General features: G+C 40.9%; 1 protein-coding gene across 3 annotated transcripts in view; it reads left to right on the top strand.

Annotated features, from left to right (window-relative positions):
• Positions 1-21,651, top strand: part of COG3 (component of oligomeric golgi complex 3) — a 75,419-nt gene extending 53,768 nt beyond the window's left edge. For 2 of the 3 annotated variants that reach the window (XM_088842763.1, XM_055426059.2), the window contains exons 18-23: positions 2,403-2,491; positions 2,601-2,735; positions 9,519-9,594; positions 14,274-14,401; positions 16,025-16,123; positions 19,701-21,651. In XM_088842763.1, the coding sequence (XP_088698889.1) occupies positions 2,403-2,491; positions 2,601-2,735; positions 9,519-9,594; positions 14,274-14,401; positions 16,025-16,123; positions 19,701-19,730 (557 nt within the window). In that variant the 3' untranslated portion in view covers positions 19,731-21,651. Of the gene's footprint in view, positions 1-2,402; positions 2,492-2,600; positions 2,736-9,518; positions 9,595-14,273; positions 14,402-16,024; positions 16,124-19,700 lie in introns of those variants that run through there. The other variant, XR_008685942.2, reaches the window with a different exon arrangement.
• Positions 21,652-23,490: the final 1,839 nt, after the last annotated feature.

The following is a 23,490-nucleotide window of genomic DNA, read 5'->3' as shown; positions in this document are numbered from 1 at the left end:
GGTTTATAGGTTTATTTCATGTTCATCTGCAATTTTTTATTTTGCATGCTGTGCTTGCTGAGCATGTTGCTTGTTCATACTAAGCTGAGCTGACAACATCCTAGTTACATCTAATTTGTGTTTTCTTTATGGAGAGAACTATATTTGAGCATTTCAACTTGCAGTGGAGTATGACTTCTCTTAGACTGTGCCACATATTACCATAACCAGTTAAAAAATGAAAGATCATTGTAATGACTACTTAAGAGTGTCAGCTAACTGGAATGATTTTAGATGTTGAGTTGGGTTTGTCAATTCATAGAAACTCAGGAAGCCAGCTGGGTAAAATGAGAAGAGTGAGTCAAGTTCTGTTCCTGGTCTATCATTTCCTGGTTCTTGTAATTTTAAATGTGTGTTTTAGCTTCCGTACCCCATGTAAAATGAGCAGAATCAACCCGTCATGATGCTTTCACCAGATTATCAAGATCATTAAGAGTGAAAATGAATAAAAATATATATTAAAATGTTTTTGTAAGTTTAAGGTGCTTAAATAAACTTAAGTTGTATTATTATATCAGCTGGTTAAGTAATCGCATTGATAGGGTCTTGAGTTGGTAATAGACATTGAATCATCTTGAGATAGGTGCTTCATCCATACTAATGATTTGTTTCTGACTGAATTAGCAAGTGATGATTTCGAAAAGATTAGTTTTTTTTTAAGATGCTGATCTTAAACAGTTAAAGGATATACCATCAATATCCATCTCCCTTACTTATAAATTTATCTAAACTTTATCTTTTGTTAAGCATTTCTAAGAGAATTAAGCTCTAATGCCTTAAGCCATCCATTTATGAAATGAATGGATTTCTCCCTTGAGCATTGGGAGAATTGAGAAAATTCATAGCCATTCAGATTACTTTTTGTATCCCATGGTTTTGAGGGTCTCCAAATATAGGATTTCCAAGAGGAACAAGTTACTTTCCTAATGACTGCTTATAAAATAGTGGACTTGATATAACATCACTTGGAATCAGAGTGAGTCATATTAAAACAGCTTATTCTTTTTCTTTTCCTAATGTACTTTCCTTTTCACCATAGAGAATACCTTTTGGTTCTGGTGGAATCTGGATAGTAAGCCTGTATGTTATTCATCTGCTTTGTAAATTTTTTTTTTTTTTTACTAACAGCAGCCAGATTTCCTGACTTTTGCCTTTATAGAATGCATCATTTTAAAATTTTTTTATTTTAGTTTCTTCTCATCAGAGGCTTCCATACCCAAACATTCTGATTGACTTCCTCCTTTCCTTTCAGTGTGACATATGGGAATAGCACCCTAACCTTGAGAAATGCCAGGCACTGATGGTCCTTATTTTATTCAAAGGATGAGGTGAAGCAGGACTGATCTATTTTCTTTCATATTTTTTCTAATTCATAACCTGTTGCAGCTTCATTCTACCGTAGATCCACTGAGGTGTGAGAAAATGAAGTATTCTAAAATTTTGGCAAATTTTGGTTTAAAATATGTTTTCCCTACTACATAATGAAGGTTCTGTAATCCTGCCGTATGATCACCTACAATTTTTCAGGTTTCTCGTAGAAAGGACAGCGGAAATGAAGAGTCATTAACTAAAGAATACTGAATTCAGAATCCTGAATCTGATAGGGGATGTTTTTTCAGTTAAATCAGTTCACAGTCGAGGCAGGGAGTACAGTGTGGTGTGTGTATGTACTTTTAAATCGAGGCTAGAAGCACTTCATGCTGTGCTTTCTCCAGCCTAGCAAGGCAAAGCAAAGCAATGGTATTTTCTGACTATCGCTTAATACTTGCTGTCTTTACTTTTAAGCCTCTAACCTCTCATGACTAACGTTATATCTTATTGCATTTGAACATCAATGAGACCTGTTAGTACTTTGCACAGATTCTAGTTAATCTGGAGGTGAAGGGGTAAATACGTCCTTTTGGTGTGTTTTTTTTTTTTTCTCCTTTTTTTCTGGCTGACATATTAATTTATTCTCTCTGCTTCGAATGAATAAATTTCTATGCCAGCCAGATCTTAAAAGAAGCTGGGTAAGTATATGAATCTTTTTTTTTTTTTTAAAGGAAATCTTATTTAGCATCATTAAAGTAAAGCTGTGAAATTGTAAGGTGTTAATTACCATTTATCCTTTTTTCTTTGTTCCTAAAAATAAATAATTGGTGTTAATAGCCATTTTGCAATTCTGAGTTCTAGAAAATAATTCTGCGTGAGTACTGTAGCCATCATGGGCACTGACCTCACCCACTCCTGGAGGTGACTTGGAAATGAAAGCGCTCTGGCCCTGTGGTGATAGAGAATGCGTGTATGTTTACACACTGAAATAGTTACCTGACTTCCCTGTTGAAACTGTACATGTTCACTGGATGAGTAATTTTATTTCACAGATGCAGCATTTAAAATCCTGAATCCTATGACTGTTCCAAGATTTTTTAGGCTGAATAGCAACAATGCCTTGATAGAGTTCTTGTTGGAGGTGAGAAGGAGTCTGTTTCCTTGGTGGTGGGAGAGAAACGACATTCTTTACATGTCTGGTAATTTCTAGGCACATAAAAACAGGGGGAAATTGTCATCTTCTTTTTAAGGGTACTCCTGAGATAAGAGAACATTACCTTGACTCTAAAAAAGACGTAGACCGTCACCTGAAATCAGCCTGTGAGCAGTTTATTCAGCAGCAGACCAAGCTGTTCATAGAGCCGCTGGAGGAGTTCCTGACGAAGGTATAGACCTTGCTGCATATTTGGTAAAGTGATTTTGAATTCTTCCCTAGATTGCAATTTGAATTACCTTCTTGTGAAATCCTTGGCAGAAGGAAATAGTAAACCGATGTCTTAAAGGACTGATGCTAAAGCTGAAACTCCAATACTTTGGCCACCTCATGCGATGAGTTGACTCACTGCAAAAGAGTCTGATGTTGGGAGGGATTGGGGGTGGGAGGAGACAGGGACGACAGAGAATGAGATGGCTGGATGGCATCACTGACTCGATGAACATGAGTTTGAGTGAACTCCGGGAGTTGGTGATGGACAGGGAGGCCTGGCGTGCTGTGATTCATGGGGTCGCAAGGAGTCGGACACGAATGAGCGACTGAACTGAACTGAACTGAATGATCCTAAGAAATCACCGTGTTTCCTCCTACGGAAGCTTTTTGGTTTAGACTTTTAAGTAGGCATGCAGAATTCTTCAGTTTTAAAAGAAACTGTGAGTATTGCAAATCTGGTTATAGCAGGTTCTGGTTAGCTCTGTTCTCCACAGTATAGATGTCTGCATGTGGTCTGGGACTCTCACTTAGATTAGGACCTTCATGGCAGTAGTCACAGACCTATGTATGAAGGTTTCCCGTTACCTAAATGAGTGATTTATTTTCCTCTTGTTTTACATGCTGTTCCTACCTTTCATTTTGTATGGATGATTGAGAATTGAAGATTCTATATCATTGCATTGTTAATCACCAGATGTATAGATTTATAATAATCTATCTCTCTGTCTCCCAGCTAAAATCCATGAACTGGCAAATGCCAGCAAAGGAAAAAATCAGATCATGGCAGTTTTGACTTTCTTTTTTTAATAATTGTTTTTAAAAAACCTAAGTTTTGTTGCTAAGGACTTACCTCGTAAAGATGTTTTAAAAGTCTTGAAATTAACTTTAATAATCTCTGCTGTCTGTCCAGACTTGAATTTGAGGACATTAAAAAAAAAAAAAGTGACAGCCTTTTCTCTCAAATTTGCTTACCTAAGTCTTAAATGGGGAGACAGGGTGTATCTATGAAATGACAAGAGGTGGCTCAGGAAATTGTTCATTGGTAATGTGTTGCTGGGTCCCGTGATAAAGACAGAAGATACTAGTTTTTAAAAATAAGAAATACCAAAAAAAAAAAAAAAGCAAATATAGAAATGGTAAACTATTTTTTTATGATTGGGGTTAGCTGAAACTCCAATACTTCGGCTACCTCATGCGAAGAGCTGACTCACTGGAAAAGAGTCTGATGCTGGGAAGGATTGGGGGTGGGAGGAGACGGGGACGACAGAGAATGAGATGGCTGGATGGCATCACCGACTTGATGGACATGAGTTTGAGTGAACTCCGGGAGTTGGTGATGGACAGGGAGGCCTGGCGTGCTGTGATTCATGGGGTCGCAAAGAGTTGGACACAACTGAGCGACTGAACTGAACTGAACTGAGCTGATGATTGGGGTATATTACTTGTTTGGTGGATTTTAGCCAGTTCCTCAAGAATTTGGAATGTGTGTGTCTTTTTTTCCTCACTACATAAATTTAAAAGGAGTGTGGTGTAAATGTTTTCTACCAGCTTTTGATTTTTAGAAAATGGTGCTAGTATTGATATTTTGTAAGTTACAAATAAGACATCATAGTTTTTACTAAAACTGCCCTCATGGACAACTAGTTTGTAGATCATCGTATGTGTTTTGGGAGAGCATCCACCTTAATACTGGTGGGAAATGCTAGAGATGAATATTTTACAGTAACAGAGCAGTAGAATGAATCTTCTCATGTAAGCAAGTTGGTTATAATGAACTCTTGGCTTAAAGGGGTTTTTTCCTAGAAAAACAGTTTTCCTAGAAGTCAAAAGAATGAAAATTTACTGATGGCAGTTGTCCAAGTTGACCTGAGTATAAGTTTGGTATATTTAATATGTGCTAAGTCACTTCAGTTGTGTCCGACTCTCTGTAACCCTATGGACTGTAGCCTGCCAGGCTCCTCTGTCCACGGGGTTCTCCAGGCAAGAATACTGGGGTGGGTTGCCATGCCTTCCTCCAGGGGATCTTCCTGACCCAGGGATTGAACCCATGTCTGTTACATCTCCTATGTTGACAGGCTGGTTCTTTACCATGAGTGCCACCTGGGGATCTGGTTTAACTTTGTGCATTTTGGAAGATTCTGGACACTGAACATTCTTTAAAATTGAGACATTAAGGTAGAAAATATATATCCAAGTCTGAATTATAGCTTGGCTCTGCATGGACTTGCCACACACTGCAGCAGGGACCCCTGTGTAGCTGATCATACAGCCCTGTTTATACTCCTCTCACTGTGGGATGGGGGAGGCAAAGGTCTCACTCCCGCCACCAGCTCAGTCTATGTGAACTTCCTCAGTTCATTCGCAGTAGTCTCGTTTTTCCTTTTACAACCCTGGTCCCTCACTGCTCCTCACTGTTTAGTGAGACTCTTTAGTAGATACTTTAGCTTAGAGGACCCAGCATCCCTTTTATGTTATCTTATTCCAAATTGGAAAAGACTCTGATGCTGCTAAGATTGAGGACAGGAGGAAAAGTGGGTGACAGAGCATGAGATGGTTGGATGGTATCATTGACTCAATGGACATAAGATTGACCAAACTCCTGGAGGTAGTGAAGGACTGGGAAGCCTGGGGAGCTGCAGTCTATGGGGTTGCAAAGCGTCTATGGGGTCGCAAAGAGTCAGACGCGTTCAGACCTGACTGAACGACTGAAAAACAACAAATTCCAAATGTAGGTTTCTTCCCTTGTCCTCTTTGCATAGAGTGGGTCAAAGGTGAAGATATATACACACACAGGCAACTCACATGCACTGTACACCCTGGAGTTCATGCAGACACTTGCGATCATTTAAGACATTGTTTCTTAGAATTTGTGGACCAAACATTTTTCATGTTTCACCAAGTCAATGTTACTAGTATTCTGAATAGCAGAGACAGAGTAAATGATTTTAAAACTTTAAAAGGATTTTCTTTGAAGGTAATTCTGCAGGTGCAGAATCTTATACCCCTTTTGTTATAATTGCCATTTTAAGTCAGTTCTTGTGCCTTGATAAATGACTGCAAGAAAGACAGTATTCATCGATGGAGAAAGGAAACAGTATTTCATCTTTCATTTGGATGTATGCTTGTAGGTCTCAGTATTTACTGTTTGGATGTAAGCCTCATTAGCAGAATGTCCTCAGCTTGTTTCTGAGTTTGGACTGATTTTTAAAATATATATGGGTTTGCCATGAAACAAGGAGAAGGCAATGGCAAGCCACTCCAGTACTCTTGCCTAGAAAATCCCATGGATGGAGGAGCCTGGTAGGCTGCAGTCCATGGGGTCGCTAAGAGTCGGACACGACTGAGTGACTTCACTTTCACTTTTCACTTTCACAGATTGGAGAAGGAAATGGCGACCCACTCCAGCGTTCTTGCCTGGAGAATCCCAGGGAAGGGGGAGCCCAGTGGGTTCCGTCTATGGGGTCACACAGAGTCTGACACGACTAAAGTGACTTAGCAGCAGCAGCAGCCATGAAACAAACTGAGAGAGTCTGTAGAAACATTTTTAGGCTGTTAGAAGACTTTTTTTTTTTGTACCTGAAGACTCCAGATGTGATTCCAATCCCCTGCACCTGTTGTAAATTGGCTTTATTGTTTATGTAGCTCTTTGCTTGAGTTCTCTTTGTTGAGATGCTTTGTTTTCATTAATTCTCCTTACATCCCCTGTAGGTAAATCATCATCATTTCAGACTGAGAAATTCAACCTTAGCAGTGTGACCCATTACACATGAGATGAACATTTCTACGACGTTTTTATCTGTCTGGTGTAAACATCCTTCCTGATTTTTTGGGGGTCACAGTTAATAAAATTTTATTTTATGAAATAATGAAATTTCTTGAGAATGATAAAGTTCTAGAAGAACTTTGCCTTGTTTCCTGCTCCTTGAAAAATAGCCTTTTCTCTCAGCATCATTTGACTGGTCCCAGGGAATTCAGTGGGCTTCGGTGGAGGTCAGTCGGTGGAGAATCTGCCTGCAGTGTAGGAGACCACCTGCAATTCAGAAGAACCGAGTTTGATCCCTGGGTCGGAAAGATCCCCTGGAGAAGGAAATGGCAACCCATTCCAGTATTCTTGCCTGGGAAATCCCATGGACAGAGGAGCCTAGTAGGCTACAGTGCATGGGGTCGCGAAGAGTCAGACATGAGCGAGAAACTGAGCACACACACAGGGAGTGTAAAACTGTTTTCCAAGTGTTGAGGGGTAGAGGTTCATATGAAAACTTTGGGTCGGATATTTTCCAAAACTAAAAAATTGTCCATACTTTTTATTGTTCTCGAATTTCATCATATTGAATATTGCTTGAAGCAAACTCTTAAGTAGGGCTTGGGCCAGTCATGAGGGCCGTAGAAAGAGCATAGCATTTCGAGGCAAGAAAACTGAGCTGTGGACCGCATTCTGTACCTCCTGACTGAGATGGAAGCATGCACTCAGCTTCTACAAGCCTTGTTTTCTGATCTCTACAGAGGAGCACTATCGTATCCCTCCTTCTTACTTAAGGTTAATATGAGAACTCTGGTGACTCAGATGATAAAAAATCTGCCTACAATGCTGGAGACCCGAGTGTGATCCCGGGGTCAGGAAGATCCCCTTGGGAAGGAAAAGGCTACCCCACTCCAGTATTCTTGCCTGGAGAATCCCATGGACAGAAGAGCCTGGTGGGCTACAGTCCATGGGGTTGCAGAGTCAGACACGACTGAGCAACTTTCACTCTATTCTGTATAGTGATCTGTATATATCAGGACCAGAAGATCAAAAATAGCAAAGTACTTTCTAAGTACTTGCAGAAATGTTAGTTTATGTGACAAATGTGAAGTGAAAATTTTGCTTTTGCAAAAAAATCTGAATGAAAGTATTTTATAGGAAGTATAATTTCAATGTTTATAGCTAAGCTAAAAAGTGTTTCCTGTGGTGGGACCAGTTTATGCTAAAAACTCAGACTTATGTTAGCAGTTTTCATTTCTTCTCAAGCAATTTGCTAAAGTATTGCAAGTTTACTCTTAATGTTCCCTCTGAAATATTATTAATTTCCTCAGTAACACTATAAATTAATTTTTTTTTCTGACATAGTGTTGTAATAGAATTTGACCTATAAATTTAATTTCTGTTCTTAAGGCGTTATAACCTAATGGGAAATCAAGATGGATATTATGTAAACATGAAGATGTGTACAGCAGGGTCATTATGAGACAGTGGGTCTGTCTTCATCCTGTAGGGTTTTAAAAAAGATGGGGCTAATTGGGGAAACTGAGGAAAATTCTCCTTGAGGTTTAATTTAAAGACAAGTATCGGATTGGCCAAAAAGTTCATTCAGGTTTTTCCATAAGATGTTAATGGGAAAACCGAAACGAACTTTATGGCCAACCTAAGATATTATCTAGATAGTAAATAGAGGTGAATGTACAAGTCTGTATTTGCTTTTAATATAAAAATAGTTCTGTGTAATATATGTCATTATGACATCGGTTAAATTCTGAAACAGTCAGTGGACTAACAGGCAGGCATTACTATTAAAGTGTAACAGTTGGATACAGAAAAATGTTCAGGACTTAGTTTTAAGTGGAAAAAAACAGTTTTCAGAGCACTGTGTTCCTGCTTTTGTAAATGTAGACACATTAGTATGTTTATATTTACATTGGGAAATATTGGGGATAATATACACTAAACACGAGCATGTTTTTCTTTTAGCATTGTCTAATTCCTAGACAATGACTCAGTTTTAAAAGCAGCATTTCACAGCACAAATAAAGCCATATAGAAGAATTGAGTGACAGTGGAAAGGGGTGATTTTATACACATGACAGCATGAGCAAGGGCCTAGAAGTAGTTTCAGGAATGTGAACTTGGTGGAAACAGAGGGCTGGAGAGGCCTGGGTTTACGTTATATCCTGTCTGTGCCCATTCTCTGCCTACATATTTACGTGGCCTTCTTTATGAGAAATCTAAAGAGCTGGTGTTGAAGTCTTTCTAATGAGACTGTCTACTGAGGCCAAGGTCATGGCCTGGACCTTTGGCACCTAGCAGTCCATTTCTAGAAAGATGTTTTATGAATTTCTGTCTCTCACACTCCCCAGCTCCACCTTAGCCCCACTGTAATTTGTCATCTTAAGAACATTCTTGTCCAAAATGGTTTTGCTTCTCTGTACTGATGCTGAGGAATGAGAGACAAGTGACTAGAGGGTGGGCGTCCAGTTCCATACCTCTAACGTTGGTTGGTCAAGTGTGCTTTTTGATGCTATCTGAAAACCTTTTTTTTTATAAGTAACATTCTCTCTGCCTATAATGAAGAAAAGGACCCTGTAGATATATAAAGGGGATTTTGTCCAGCTCCAGTGACATTTTTCTGATAACAAAGGAAAATAATTTAAAGTTAACCTAACAGTCTACTTAAAGAGAAATCTGTTTTGTGTTGATGTTTCTCTCAGTCTTCATTCTTGTCTTCCTGAAATCTTTCAGGCAGAATGCCTCAGGACATTGGTGTGGTTTTCTTTTTGCAAAACAGTGGTATGCCTTGAAATCATGAAAGAAGTTTTGCTAAAATATTTTATTGGTTGTAAAGGACTATGGGAAATTATTTTCTTTTAGAGCTGTACATTTGGTTATTATTATTTTCATAGGTTTGAATGGTGTCTCATCCTTTGAGAGCAGTTCTAGTTTAATTTGTCATCAGTGAAATGAAACTTCTCCTTTTGTTTCCTCTACTAGGTTTCAGCATTAAAAACAATGGCCAGTCAGGGAGGACCTAAGTATACGCTCTCTCAGCAGCCTTGGGCACAACCAGGTATCCACATTTTACTATTTGGGATTTCTCTTTGAGGATGTCAGTTAATTTGCATTTATATAGTCATGCTCTGACAGCTTGGAGTTGGTTTCCTACTCTTGCTGTGGTTTAGGTTAATGCACGATCCAGTTTGGAGTTGACAGGTCTTAATTGAGCCAACACTACTTGGATTTCAATAAGCATTCCAAGTCGAAGGAAGAATTAAAACACATACACACACATATATATATGCACACACTCAGTTAAAAATAAAATATGGCTTAGATGAAAATGCTTTGAGTGCACTAGTTTTTGTATACCTGCTTTTCATTGTCTTAGAACTTGGATGAAAATACAGTGTTTGATAGTATGAAATTAATGGAGAGTATGCTACTGTTTCCAAGTATTATATGAAGAAACATTGGACATTATTACATTTTATACAAGTTACATTCTCTTTAATGTTTTACAGTTACATTCTCTTTAATGTTTTTTGAAAAAAAATTGTTAAAGTTGTTTGGGAATTGGCAGGCAATGTCATTGATTGGCAGAAATGCTTGAGATGTTTCCTGTCTTAACTCTTTCCTAAATGTAAATTTTTTTGTGCAAGAAGGTTTTTTCCCTTCTTTGGCATTAGATATTAAACACTGAAAATCACGACTAGTTTTCTGGGTTATTTTTAGTCCATTTTATGACAGTTTAAGTTGTCATTCAACCAGAATAAATCACTTTATATTAGATTATATATTTCTGGCCGTTCCTTGGCTCATGTTGTGATAGAGATCCTTTGAATGAGAAGAACATGATGGAGAAGCAATCAGTGTTTTAATTATGGGAAAGCTGTGTACAAGCTGGTAGGAAGTGTTTTGCTTATAGTGAGAAAGCCGAAGGATGATTCCGTCTTAGCAGCCATAAAAGATTGACTGTCTATAGGCACTTAAACTGGAATTAGGGTTTTTTTTTTAACACGATTGGCTTTCCATAGTGAAAGAATGTATGTCTATCACGTACTTATTTCTTTTGGGGAAAAGAATTGAGGCCATTCTGAAATTTTCAGTTATTCTTATTAGTGCCTCAGGTTAGTTTGAAGTTGAAGTAGAACAGAGAAAAGTAAGGGCAGCTCTGTATCTCTAGGAAGATTTGTGAAGCACAGAGAATTATCACTTGTATTTGAACGGAAGGCAGGATTTTATTCCAAATATTTGTCATGGGAACTTTTATAGGTTTGCATTGATTTGTTTTATTTTGCAAATAAACTTTGTGACACGCTTTAGTTTACTGTGGTAGAGACAGTGAATGGTATACTGGATTTTAAACCTTGTGTTGTTTATGAGATTGAAATCTTTGCCATCTTATGAAAGGACAGAGAACATCCTTCGCATAGTAGTGCATTCTGTCAAGAGACAGAAAACCAGTCTTTTACAGACAATACTGGAAATTCTGACTATAGTCAGCCTGGTGGCAACCACTTGTTCTGACCCCTCAGGGTCAGCAACAGGCTTGTCAATCTGTAACTCAGCACCAGTTCTAGAAGGAATTCTGATTGTCTTTGGATTAACTGGGCTTTTGGCTCTAGGTTTCAGTTACTTGCAGAGCTTATTTAGAAATAGGAGCTGATTTTATTTTGAATGTTAATGTAGATGAAACTCTTGGGTGCAATAAATTTTTCTTAAAATAGGTAGAAACCAACAAATTGGCATAGGCATAGTTAGTACAGCTAAGCCTAGGGGCTTGATGTATAATTAATGTATTTCCTTTCTGCTCTGAAAGGATTCTCTTTTGCTCAAAACAGGGGCTGTCATTTTCTCAAGTGGGCTCCTAGTGGAAGTCTCAATGTTGAGTGTGAGGTGTCTTGAGTAGCACTACCGTTGTCATTAGTAAAGCAGGAGCAGATGAAAGGAAAAGGAAGCCGACAGAAGGACTAGAGGAAGTGAGGCTTACTGTTTTTGTTATTTAATCACTTTGTTTGTTTCTTTGTGAGGACATGCTGGCGAATGTTAGCAGTGACACTTCAGTTTACCTAGTTGTATCTTCTGCCCCCTTTGGCCGCAGGGAGCTATGGAGTTGCTGTCTCTTGATCTGTAACAGGAGAAACCCACACTGAAATGTCCAAGATTTTTGAGCCTTTGGGGAGGGAACACCAAGAACAGTCTAGAAACTTGTCGTGGACCCTCGGAACCCAGGGTTAATGTGGTACATGCAGACTTGATCACATTCTTGGGGTCAATTCATGATAAACTCATGAGACTGAGCTATAATGAGGATTGCAGTTTGTTATTTCACTCTGGGAAATATACCTTCTTAACAATTAGGGTACTTTATTTACTGAGCTCCACATAGAACTGTAGTTATCCAGGCCTCTGAAAACTGACCAGTGACCCCTCAAGTATATTAGTGATGCCAGGGCCAGAGCCTATGGAATTAACTGTCTTAAAGGAGTTTTCATCTGTTTATGAAAAATATGCAGTTCTTGAATTGGTTGTTCTTTCTTCTTGAGAGCACTGGCACTTTCTTGCCCTGCTCATCTATAACCCTCCTCAACTAAAAAAAATGTTAACATGATATGAAAGTTGAAATGTGGAGAAGTATAAAATTAGAAGTAGTTCTGTTCTCCATCTCCAAACTAGTTCTCTGGAAGGTAACCACTGTTCACAGCTGCTTCCCGAACATTTGTATTCTAGTACATATGGACTTGAAATGTTATACAAATAAGATTATACTGTTGTTACTTGAAAAACCTGGGTAACCACTTTTTAGGTAACAAGTTCTAGCTGGACACTCACAAGTTTCCCTTTCGGTAAAAGTTGAGCTAAAAGACACAAACAAGGCAAAGATCAGGAGAAGGAAGGAGGTATTACTTGCAGCAAGAAAGAACACCTTTCCCAAAGCAGCATCTCCCTAGACAGAGAAATTGGGGAAGTTTTAAGCCAAGGGTACACATGTTCATGAAGGGGTTTGAGCAGAGAATTCAGCACTGAACTGGGGCCGTGGTCTACAGAATCTAAGCTTTTGTTGATTGAAGTCATGAGGGTCAGCACCATCATTCCAGCCTCCACCTGGTTGTGGGCCTTATTTCCTGCAGAACTCAAAGACGTGTATCAGATTGTTCTCTGTATCTCTTGAGGACAAAGCTAGTGTTTTGTCACTGAACTGTTGTTTTTTGACTGCTTTTCCTTTGTTCCTGCATTCCCTTACTTCCCTTAAGATCATCAATTACTGAGACCTGTTCAGGGACAAGCATTGTGGCTGGGCTTAGATCACAAAATGACTTAGGACAAAATGGCTTCCCTTATGTCAAGAAAACCATGCTTGGTTCTCTTTCCCCAGGGACCTCCTACCCAATCTGCTTACAAAATATCCCCTCCCCACCCCCGTATCCGACTCTGCCCATTTTAATTAATGGACACATATATCACTAGAGCACCATTTCTTTAATAATTCTATTAATATTTAAATTACTTTTAGTTTTTCCTTTCACTCTTTAATAAACACACATATCTTGGTGGTATTTTGTGAGCATGTCCGTAAGGTAAATTTTCAGCAGTACAAACATTAAAGAGTATGTGTATTTTCAGTTTTGCTAGATATTGCCCAGTATCCCTTCCAAGAAGCTGAACCAGTTCATGCTGTACTCCCATCAACAGTGGATGAAGGGGAATTCCCTGGTGGTCCAGTAGTTAAAATGGGCTTCCCAGGTGGCTCAGTGGTAAAGAACCTACCTACCAACGCAAGAGACACAGGTTTGATCCTGGGTTGGGAAGATCAACCCACTCCAGTGTTCTTGCCTAGAGAATCCCATGGACAGAGGCACCTGGTGGGCTGCATCGGGTCACAGAGAGTTGGACATGACTTGGCAACTAAAACAACAGCAGACAACCAGTAGTTAGGTCTCCACAGTCAGTGCCCCGTGGCATGGCCAAAAATAATAGTGCGTGAAGGGGCCTGTTTCCCCACACCTCTGCCAAATGTGGATATGCACAATCTTAGTAATTGTAGCCAACCTGAAACATTTCAGTTGTTTTAATATGCATTTTCTTAGAGTGAGGTCGACCGTCTTTGAAATGATTAATCAGTCTTTTCCTTTCTAGCTTTTAGGTGATTTTCTCTTTAAATGCTTTATATAGATTCAGTTTAGTTTGTGCTTCTTTGAGACACTGACATCTGGGCTACTAATTATCTCAGTTAACATTTTCTGGAATTCTGTTCCTTTTCTGATAATATAGTATTAAGAATGTAACAAATGGATTTTTAGTTCCCATTAAATACATGTGGGCATTTTCTGAATGATCTCATAAGACAGAGAGCATCTCTTACTGTGAGTCAGTAAGAGTCACAGTGAGTAAGTTCATTCATTACGAAGTAATTCTTTCTAGTGTTTTTCTGCAAATGACTTCTAATTCTACTTTACCTCTTATCTCCAAATTCCAAAGGCACCATATTACCGTCCCTGTGAATGTCCTGAGCCATGTTGGAGGAATTCTTTCCTGTTTAGCCTTTGTGGTTAGAATTTTATATATATATATATTTAACATTTATGGGCTTGTGATTAAACTTGATAAATAAAAGTGAAAAAAAATTCTGTGAGGAAATAGTCGTCTTTTGCTGTTTTTAAACTCTCCTTTTATTCTCTCCTCTGAATTAAAATGGAAGTACTTCTTCTGTTTTTATTTGTGATACTAAGGAGGCTAATTTCTTTCCAGCAAAGGTCAGTGACCTTGTGGCAAGTGCCTACAAGACAATAAAAGCAAAGCTGCCCCTGACATTGAGAAGTATGTCCTTGTACTTATCCAACAAGGATACTGAGTTCATCCTGTTTAAACCAGTCAGGGTAAGTTTCATGATGATCTGTTTGAATGTTGGCTGGTCTCTTCAAGAATTCTTGCTTCGTCTAGCATTTTCCTCTTCCTGTAAACATTTAGAAATGTTGATCTACTATTCTAGTGCTGCTGCTGCTGCTGCTGCTGCTAAGTCGCTAGTGCAGTCGATTAAAAAAAGCACTGGGATTCTTGAAAGACTTAGAAAGCTTGCGTCTGTCTGATTCCGCCCCCCCCCTCCCCGTCCCAGCCCTCATTTTGTCTTAATTTTTTATGGTTACCTATGACACAAAAGCCTCTTGATGAAAGTGAAAGAGGAGAGTGAAAAGTTTGGCTTGAAGCTCAACATTCAGAAAATGAAGATCATGGCATCTGGTCCCATCACTTCATGGGAAATAGATGGGGAAACAGTGTCAGACTTTATTTTTTTGGGCTCCAAAATCACTGCAGATGCTGATTGCAGCCAGGAAATTAAAAGACGCTTACTCCTTGGAAGGAAAGTTATGACCAACCTAGATAGCATATTAAAAAGCAGAGATATTACTTTGCCAACAAAGGTCCGTCTAGTCAAGGCTGTGGTTTTTCCTTTTTCCTGTGGTCATGTATGGATGTGAGAGTTGGACTGTGAAGAAAGCTGATCGCCGAAGAATTGATGCTTTTAAACTGTGGTGCTGGAGAAGACTCTTGAGAGTCCCTTGTACTGCCAGGAGATCCAACCAGTCCATTCTAAAGGAGATCAGTCCTGGGTGTTCATTGGAAGGACTGATGCTAAAGCTGAAACTCCAATACTTTGGCCACCTCATGCGACGAGTTGGCTCACTGGAAAAGAGTCTGATGCTAGGAAGGATTGGGGGTGGAAGGAGATGGGGACGACAGAGAATGAGGTGGCTGGATGGCATCACCAACTCGATGGACATGAGTTTGAATGAATTCTGGGAGTTGGTGATGGACAGGGAGGCCTGGTGTGCTGTGATTCATGGGGTCGCAAAGAGTTGGACACAACTGAGCGACTGAACTGAACTGAACTGAACTGATGGCACAAAGGTAATTTCTGCCAAAAAGTAGAAATTAGTAAATAAGTAATCAGACCTTTGTTTGAGATGTGGCCCAACACTTGAGAGAACAGCATCTCAGGAACTATGCCCCATTTTACTGGTGAGTAGTGGAAATAAATGGCTTGCAGTGACCCCCAAGGGATTAAACGCCAGAGCAAATTTAGTACTCACTGCTTCCAGCTCTGTGTTGAGCTCACATCTTTACCCAAGGCGTTGATTTTTAAAGTACAGTTTATGTGTCTGGGAACTTCATTATCTTTTGTGGAAGAAATTGCTGCTGAAGTCTCATTATTCTCTGGAGGGGACAAGGCTGGCAAGAGTTTAGTTTTTTCCAGGAAATACTATCTGATAAGTCTTATTAGTTAGGTTGTGCTGGCATGTGAAATATTAAGTGCCAGTTACGTGTCTTTGGTAATCCCCTGGAAGATACGTCTCCTCCACTTGTTTTGGCACAGAGTCGGACACGACTGAAGTGACTTAGCAGCAGCAGCAGTATTTAACTTCCTTGGTTCTTCATGTTTAAGGAGGCTGAATCTGTTTTCAGTGATTCATGTAATATGATTGCCTTTTCTTCTTTCTAAGAATAATATTCAGCAAGTCTTCCAGAAGTTCCACGTCTTGTTAAAGGAAGAGTTTAGCCCTGAAGATGTTCAGATCATTGCTTGTCCTTCTATGGAACAGGTAGGTAGTCCATGTTACTTTCATAACCTTTTAGTTACCTTACTTGAGTAGATAGTATCTTTTGAGTTACTGTATTTTGTTGTAATTTTTAAATTGTACATTATTCTGATGAGCAAGAGTTTAAGCTTTGAATTGCTCTTTCACATTTGGCGATGGTGTTCAAATTTTCAGTTGCTTCTTTTTTGTTTTTGGCCACACTTTGTGGCACATGGGGTCTTAGTTCCCCAACCAGGGATCAAACCTGGCCCCTTGCCGTGGAAGCATGGAGTCTTAACCACTGGACCGCCAGGGAAGTCCCCACAGTTGCTTTTTACTGCTTTCTGATAATTGAAAGTTGCTATGTTTAAGATGAACTCCTTGTGGAAGACTCAAATAGTGGCATTTAGGTTGCTGCATAGTTTTCTTTGCAGTATGCATGATAAGAGGCCCCTGTTTCAAAGATGTTAGAAAGATGTCCTCTTTTTCTCTTCCTAAATTAAAAGAGCTGAGTAGAGAGCGCAGCCTGTGTTTACTGTCGTCATTTATTCAGTTCTGTCAGCAGACTTTTATTGAGTAGAAGTAGACTGGCGCCATGGAGGGTATTTTGTTTCCGGTTTTAAGAATCATTGGGTTTAGCATTTGGGAGTTGGTGATGGACAGGGAGGCCTGGCATGCTGTGGTTCATGGGGTCGCAGAGAGTCGGACACGACTGAGCGACTGAACTGAACTGAAGGGCTGGAGAGGAGAGCAGTAAGGTTGGCGAGCATCTGATTGGTTTGCGTTGAACCCGCAGGGAGAGAGACTGGAGGCAGTGAGTATGGTCAGTCTTTGAGGAGTTCTACTTGCGGAGAGAGAAGAGATGGGGTGGTAGCTGGAGGAGAAGTGGGGTCATTTTTAAATTGAAGTATAATTCATATACCATAAAATCCATCTTTTTAATTCAGAGTTTTTGGTATATCCACCAAGTCCTGGAACCATCACCACTGTCTTAGTTTCAGAGCATCTTCATCCCACCCCAAAGAAACCCCTGTCCTTTAGCAGATTCTTCATTCTGCCCTCTTCTACTAATCCATTTTCGTCTCTATGATTTGCCTAGTCTGGATGGTGCATTAAATGGAATCATGCAATTCATGGCCTTTGAAGATGGGCTTCTTTCTCTTACCATCATGTTTTCAAGGCTCATCTATGCTGGAGCTTGCATCAGAACTTCATTCTTACGGCTGTATGAGTTTCTTGTTTTTCAAAGATAAGGTGTCTCTGTAGTTCTAGGGTTGTATACAATCAGCATACTTTTTTATAAGTCCTTTGAAGTAATTAGGGAGTGGCTGTAGTGGTTGCTGTGGAACATGGCAGACAAGGAGCAGGAGCTGATGGAAAGAGAGTGAGAAGGCAGGAGGAACCCGGGTTATAGGTCCTGGTCGAGTCAGGATCATTGGAGTGGGAGGACGAGAGGGGAGATGAGCTGGAAGATAGTTGTGGGGTCGCAGTGTGAGCTGTGACAGTGGGACCGTGGAGCGGCTGCAGTGAGGGGGAACATGGAGCTGGCAGGTGCCCGCGGCCTGAGGAGCTGACGAGGCTGGTGAAAGAAGCGGGTGTTGGAGGAAAGGAGCCACAGAACTGAGAGGCCTCCACCCTGGAAGGTTAGCTGTCGGGGTGTTGAAGTCACCAAGAATTCTCGCAGGAGTAGTTTTAGAAAAAAAATGATAGCGTTCTGAGACCTGTAGAGAGCTCACGGCCAGGTGACAGCCGAGGAGTGGGTGTGGAGGAGTGAAGTGTGGCCTGGTCTGAAAGCCAGAGCTGGGGAGGGTGGCGGGAGCGGGAAGGAGAATGGTCCGGGAATGGCAGTGAGGGGCAGAGGGGACTGCAGTCCCACCTCCCGGCCCGGTGATCGCGGGCATGTGGAAGAGAAACAGCCATCACCTGAGCAGGCCGCGGAGGAGGTGCATCCTGGCGAGGGGAGGGCGCCGGGCTGCGGGACAGAGGGCTGGGCTGTGAGGTGGGGACGAGCCCTGGAGGGGTGACTCGGGCCTGGGCCGCCTGTGGTGGGCGCCGCGAGCGTGGGTAAAGGTGCGAGGGGAGGAGGGCCTGGCGAGAACACGCGGAGCTCCTGGGTTCCCGCCTGACTCTTGCCTGCCCGTGAGGTGTGTGCTTTAGTGTGTGCGCGTCTGTAAATTCCAGGTTTTGTCGTGGTCACCCACTCTGTGCAACTCAGTTGCTTTGCTTTTCTTCTCTCTTCTGTTGATGAACCACTGAATTATTTTCACGACAAGAACCAAACTACTGGTTGCACCCAGTAGTTTGAAAAACACTAAGAGAACCCATCCTCCTCACTGTTCCTTGATCCTCTTTCAGAACCGTTCCATTTTCTAGATAATAACAACAGCTGGTATTAGTGACTGCTGATGACCCTGTGTGCAAGACAGCAAAAGAGACACAGATGCCAAGAGCAGACTTTAGACTGTGTGGGCGGAGGAGAGGGTGGGATGATCTGAGAGAACGGCATTGAAACGTACTTATTACCGTGTGTGAAATAGATGGCTGGTGCAAGTTCGATGCATAAAGCAGGGCTCTCAAAGCCGGGGCTCTGGGACCACGCAGAGGGATGGGGTGGGGAGGGAGGTGGGAGGGGGGTTCAGGATGGGGGGACACATGTGCACCCATGGGCGATTCATGTCAGTGAATGGCAAAAACCACCACAGTATTGTAATTAGCCTCCAATTAAAATAAATTAATTTTTTTTTAAAAAAGGAAAGGACAATTATAGTTGCCAGTAGATCTCATAAATGTGCAGTGTACATACTTAATAGTAAATAAAATGCAAAAAAATAAAATACCCTTGCGTTTAGAAGGACGCACTGCCAGGCTCAGTCAGCCACAGGTCTCTCCAGGGCCAGGGTGGCAGACCTGCAGAGCTCAGGCTGCATCCCTGCCGGCGATGGTGGCGACTTCTCTGGTTTCCCCGGGCTGGCTCTGTGTCATGCCCTCCTTTACAGAGGGGCCAGGGGGCTCCCGAATCTGCTGGGCCTGTTCTTGTGCAGTGAAGAATCATTTAAAGAATTCTTAGCATACAACTCTCTGCACAGCACACTCTGCATAGAGAAAGGTGAAGTTGGTTATTTACAGGGGTCCCCAGCCTTTGGGATCTAATGCCTGATGGTCTGAGGTGGAAGTAATGTGATAATAATACAAATAAAGTGCACAGTAAATATAATTCAAGTGAATCATCCCCAGTCCATGGAATAATTGTCTTCCACGAAATCAGTCCCTGGTGCCAAGAAGTTTGGGGACCTCTGAGAGCCTTTTCTGTTTTTTGTCAGTGTTGGTGTCTAGTTTTTTCCTGTCTTCCTAATTGGATTCTGAATGAGTTAAGGGTCCAGGTTCGGCCGTACCTCCTCCCAGGACCCCACGATGTGCTGTGCCCCAGGGGCTGCTTCGGGAATCAGACCGTCACGGGTCCAGGTTCTGCATTACAGCCGGGTTTATTGGTCTCTAAAATTCTAGACTTGCCCTGTTGTTCTGGTTGTGAGAATCTGAACGCCTTTTCTTGAGTGCGGTATTGCACAGCAAAACTAACACAGCCTTTCTCTCTGCTTTTCAGCTGAACCTCCTGCTGTCAGTTTCTAAGTAACTCGGCCCGTTGGGCTGTGCGTATAGATGGCCGGCCTGCAGGAACGGGCTGCCGGGTCCGGAGGCCTGCAGGACACCGGGGAATTGGACGAGGGACCTCCCCAGAACCACATGGCCGCCGCTCAGGGCTGATCACAGAATGAAATGGAAGCAGAGTGTGCAGTGATTTGTGTTTCCCTTTTAAAAGCATCAAAATGCCAAAGATAAGCTATATAGTCTAGGAGCGCTGATAACTGCCTCACTTAAATGGTCGTAAGCAGTGTAAGTTTTTAAGAGGAAAGATCTCCAGAGGGCACACAGGGAAATGGTTCTTAAGAAAAATGCAGTGAAAATAGGTTACAATAAATACCACAAAGAGCTTTACGGAAACACAGCTCATTAGGAAACTTCTAAGAGTAAGGTTTGTTAGAGCAAGAAACACTGCAGTCCTTTTAACCACTGAGCATTCCACAGTGACTTTTTTTTTCTTTTTTTTTACATCCAGAAATGTTATTTCTACACCCTATTTATAATGTTTCTCCTCTCACTTTGAAGTTTAGTTTGGAGTAGATTGGCTGCTTCTGAGGACACGTCCTGCTTTCTTGGAAATTCAGGGTGCTCTCTTTCTGTGTGTTTGATGTGAGGTAGTTTCAAGATGCAAGGGCCTCGTGTAAGGTCTCAGAATCTGTACTCTGTGAACGGCTTAGGTACAGAGCATTCAAAAGCAGGCCGGGGCTGCAGCCTCCTCGTGGTGGATATGTGCCTATCTTTAATGAGAATCTTCACGGTACAATAGGCAGTGTTTGTGAGGGGGAGGTACCAATTAGGGCGGGCAGGAAGCCTGATGAATAGCAGGTCGCGTGCATGATGGTTAGGGTTACCAGCTTTCTGCACATTGCCCTCCATTTCCGTAGTTCTTTGAAAAGCAAGCACTTTCATGTCTGGAACATTCACAGTGGCTGTGCCGCGAGCTGGCCTTGTGGATCAGCAGCCTGCAACAGCGGAATACAGTTTACTCACAAACTGGTGAAGACCGCCCATCCCTTGAAAGGGACTGCCTGATATCTGGGATCATCAAATTAATTACGCACATCTCTTGAGTTTTCCTACAAATTCCTGTTCCCTGATTGAATTGGTTTTGCCTCTGATGTTACAGTAAATGTCACCTGCTTTTTGGTTCACAATGAATTTTGAGTTACTCAGACACTAGTTTAGAGATAGAACGCTAACACGGGCTCTGGAGTGTAGCCAGCAGACCTCATTCTGCGAGACTAGTATTTTTCATCCATTTCAGGTAGACTCCCGCCACGTGTGGATGGCTGACATACCCCGATGTCTGTCATTTTAGAAGGTCATTTGCCTCTCACCTCAGTGTAACTTGGTGATGGATGTTGCTTGATAGACCTTAATACTCTGTATATTTTGGGAAGGTAGAAGGTAAAGAGGGGCCATATTCATTCTTTGATAGGAAATGAATGAATTAGGAAGATTCTATTCACTTCTACTTACTATTTTAAATATGTGTTTAATGAAATAAACTGTAAAATATCCAGTTTTGTATATTATATGTACATTTGATTTTTAAATAGCCTTTCCAAAGAAATGAGGGCATGATTATTGTACAGTACTATGACTGATTTCATTTGATGTACAGAGCAGAGTATGTTCTTATGGATAAAAATACTTGATGGCACTCATTCTTGTGCTTTGAATCTTTTATTTCTGAAACACTCAAACACCTTACTGAGTAGGTAATAGTGATCCAACCTGTTTGCTAAATGACTTTGTTTAAATCTGTACAGTTTAAAGTGTTCACTTATACAAAGAGTGTACATACTTTCAAATAATTAATTTAAAATGCTTTATATTATTTGGCTAGAAATTGCTGTTTTTAATAAATGTGAATTTTTTCAGAAATAAAGATTTTTGCTTCCTACTTTGTCCTCATGAGTCTGTGCGTGGATCCTTTTAAAAGAATTTTTTAAACTAAGATTTTTATTGTTGATTCACACGCGATTGTGAGAAGTCATATAGACCGAGCCTGTGTACCTGGACTGGATTTCTCCTGATGGTCCATCTTGCAGAACGGTAACACATTGTGTGGTAACACAAGCAGAGTATTGACGGTGGTATTCTCCACCAGTGTTACTCCCATTTCCCCCATTTTACTTGTACTGTGTGGATTCTTTTGGCAAGATGATTATTGTGAAAAGACATTTTTGAAACATTTAATGCCTCATTAGTTGAAAGATAATTTTTCTTCATTTGCATAACTGCCAATTTCCAGAGTACCATCAGCACATATAGTTGTGTTGAAATTTAACATTATTGAAGTCACAATAAAAACAAGTCTTGTATTTTTACAACCCCGTATCTAAATTCTTCTCTGTTGTTAACAAGGAACAAAGAATAGTCAGCCTTAGTTTTTAAAAAGAGGCCATTTGTCAAAGGACTCTGCGGGTATTGGTGGAGAGAAGGCTGCTTCTCAGAAAACGGGAGCTTCATTGCTTCCTTTCAGGAGCACTTTTCTTCTGGTGGTGGTTCTTCCACCAGCTCGTCTATCTGCTCCTCCTCAGCCCCCTGGAAAGGAGGCAGCTGCTGGAAACTTGGTAGAGGGGCATCCGTTACATAGTCATCCAATAAATACATATTTGGGATTTTAATAAACATTTTTCCCAGTTATCAAAATACATTCACTATTAGACATTTCTACAGTGTTTGAATTTTAACATAAAATGTGAAAGTTTCGTAAATGAAACTTGAAAGAAACTGCTGTTAAATGTTTGCATATGGCTTCCAGATTTTTTCTATGTATATTCTAAATAATTTTTCTTATAGTATTGGGCTCTTTTCACACTTTTTTAATCAGATGAGTTTTACTTTTTTATTTTGGTTGTGCTTTGTGGTTTGCAGAATCTTAGTTCCCTGAACAAGGATTGAACCTGGGCCCTGGCAGGGAAAGCACCTAATGGGCTGAACCACCAGGGAGCTCCAGTCAGGTAAGTTTTAACTGTCAGTTATCAGTGGTGTGTGGTATTGTTCATTCACAGACTCATGTCCAACTGTTTGCGGTCCCAGGAACGGCAGCGTGCCAGGCCTCCCTGTCCTTCACCATCTCCCGGAGCGTGCTCAAACTCATGTCCATTGAGTCAGTGATGCCATCCAACCATGTCATCCTCTGTTGTCCCCTTCTCCTCCTGCCTTCAGTGTTTACAGATAGGCATAGTCTCATCTCAGTGTTTACAGATAAGATCCCTGGCTTGGGAAGATCCCCTGGAGAAGGGAAAGGCTACCCACTCCAGTATTCTGGCCTGGAGAATACCATGAACTGTATAGTCCATGAGGTCAGGTCGTAAAGACTCAGACATGACTGGGTGACTTTCACATTCATTTGCTGAACTATTTGAAAGTAAGTTGTAGGCATCATGACATTTTACCCTTAAATACTTGAGCATCCATCTCCAAACAGTAGGCACAGTCTCCTACATAACCCTAATACCATTATCACACTTACAAAAATAAGTAGTGTCTACTATGTAGTCCATATTTGACTTTCCTCAACTGTTACTCAAAACGTTTCATAGCTTTTTCTTACCCGAGTGCTTACATGTTACTTGGTTGTTAAGTCTCTCTAGTCTCTTTTAGTGTAGAAATTCTTAAGGTTTCTGTCCGCTTGTTTTCATGGCATTGGCATTAACTTTTTTAAAAAAATTAATATATCACAAGAGTTGGACACAACTTAGTGACTAAACCACCACCAGGTTAGTTATAGAACGGACCAG

This window comes from Moschus berezovskii, chromosome 13 (assembly GCF_049115385.1).
Source record: "Moschus berezovskii isolate FMDL1 chromosome 13, NW_MosBer_1.0, whole genome shotgun sequence".
In the NCBI taxonomy this organism is placed as follows: Eukaryota; Metazoa; Chordata; class Mammalia; order Artiodactyla; family Moschidae; genus Moschus; species Moschus berezovskii.
This window is presented reverse-complemented; position numbering and strand designations above follow the sequence as displayed.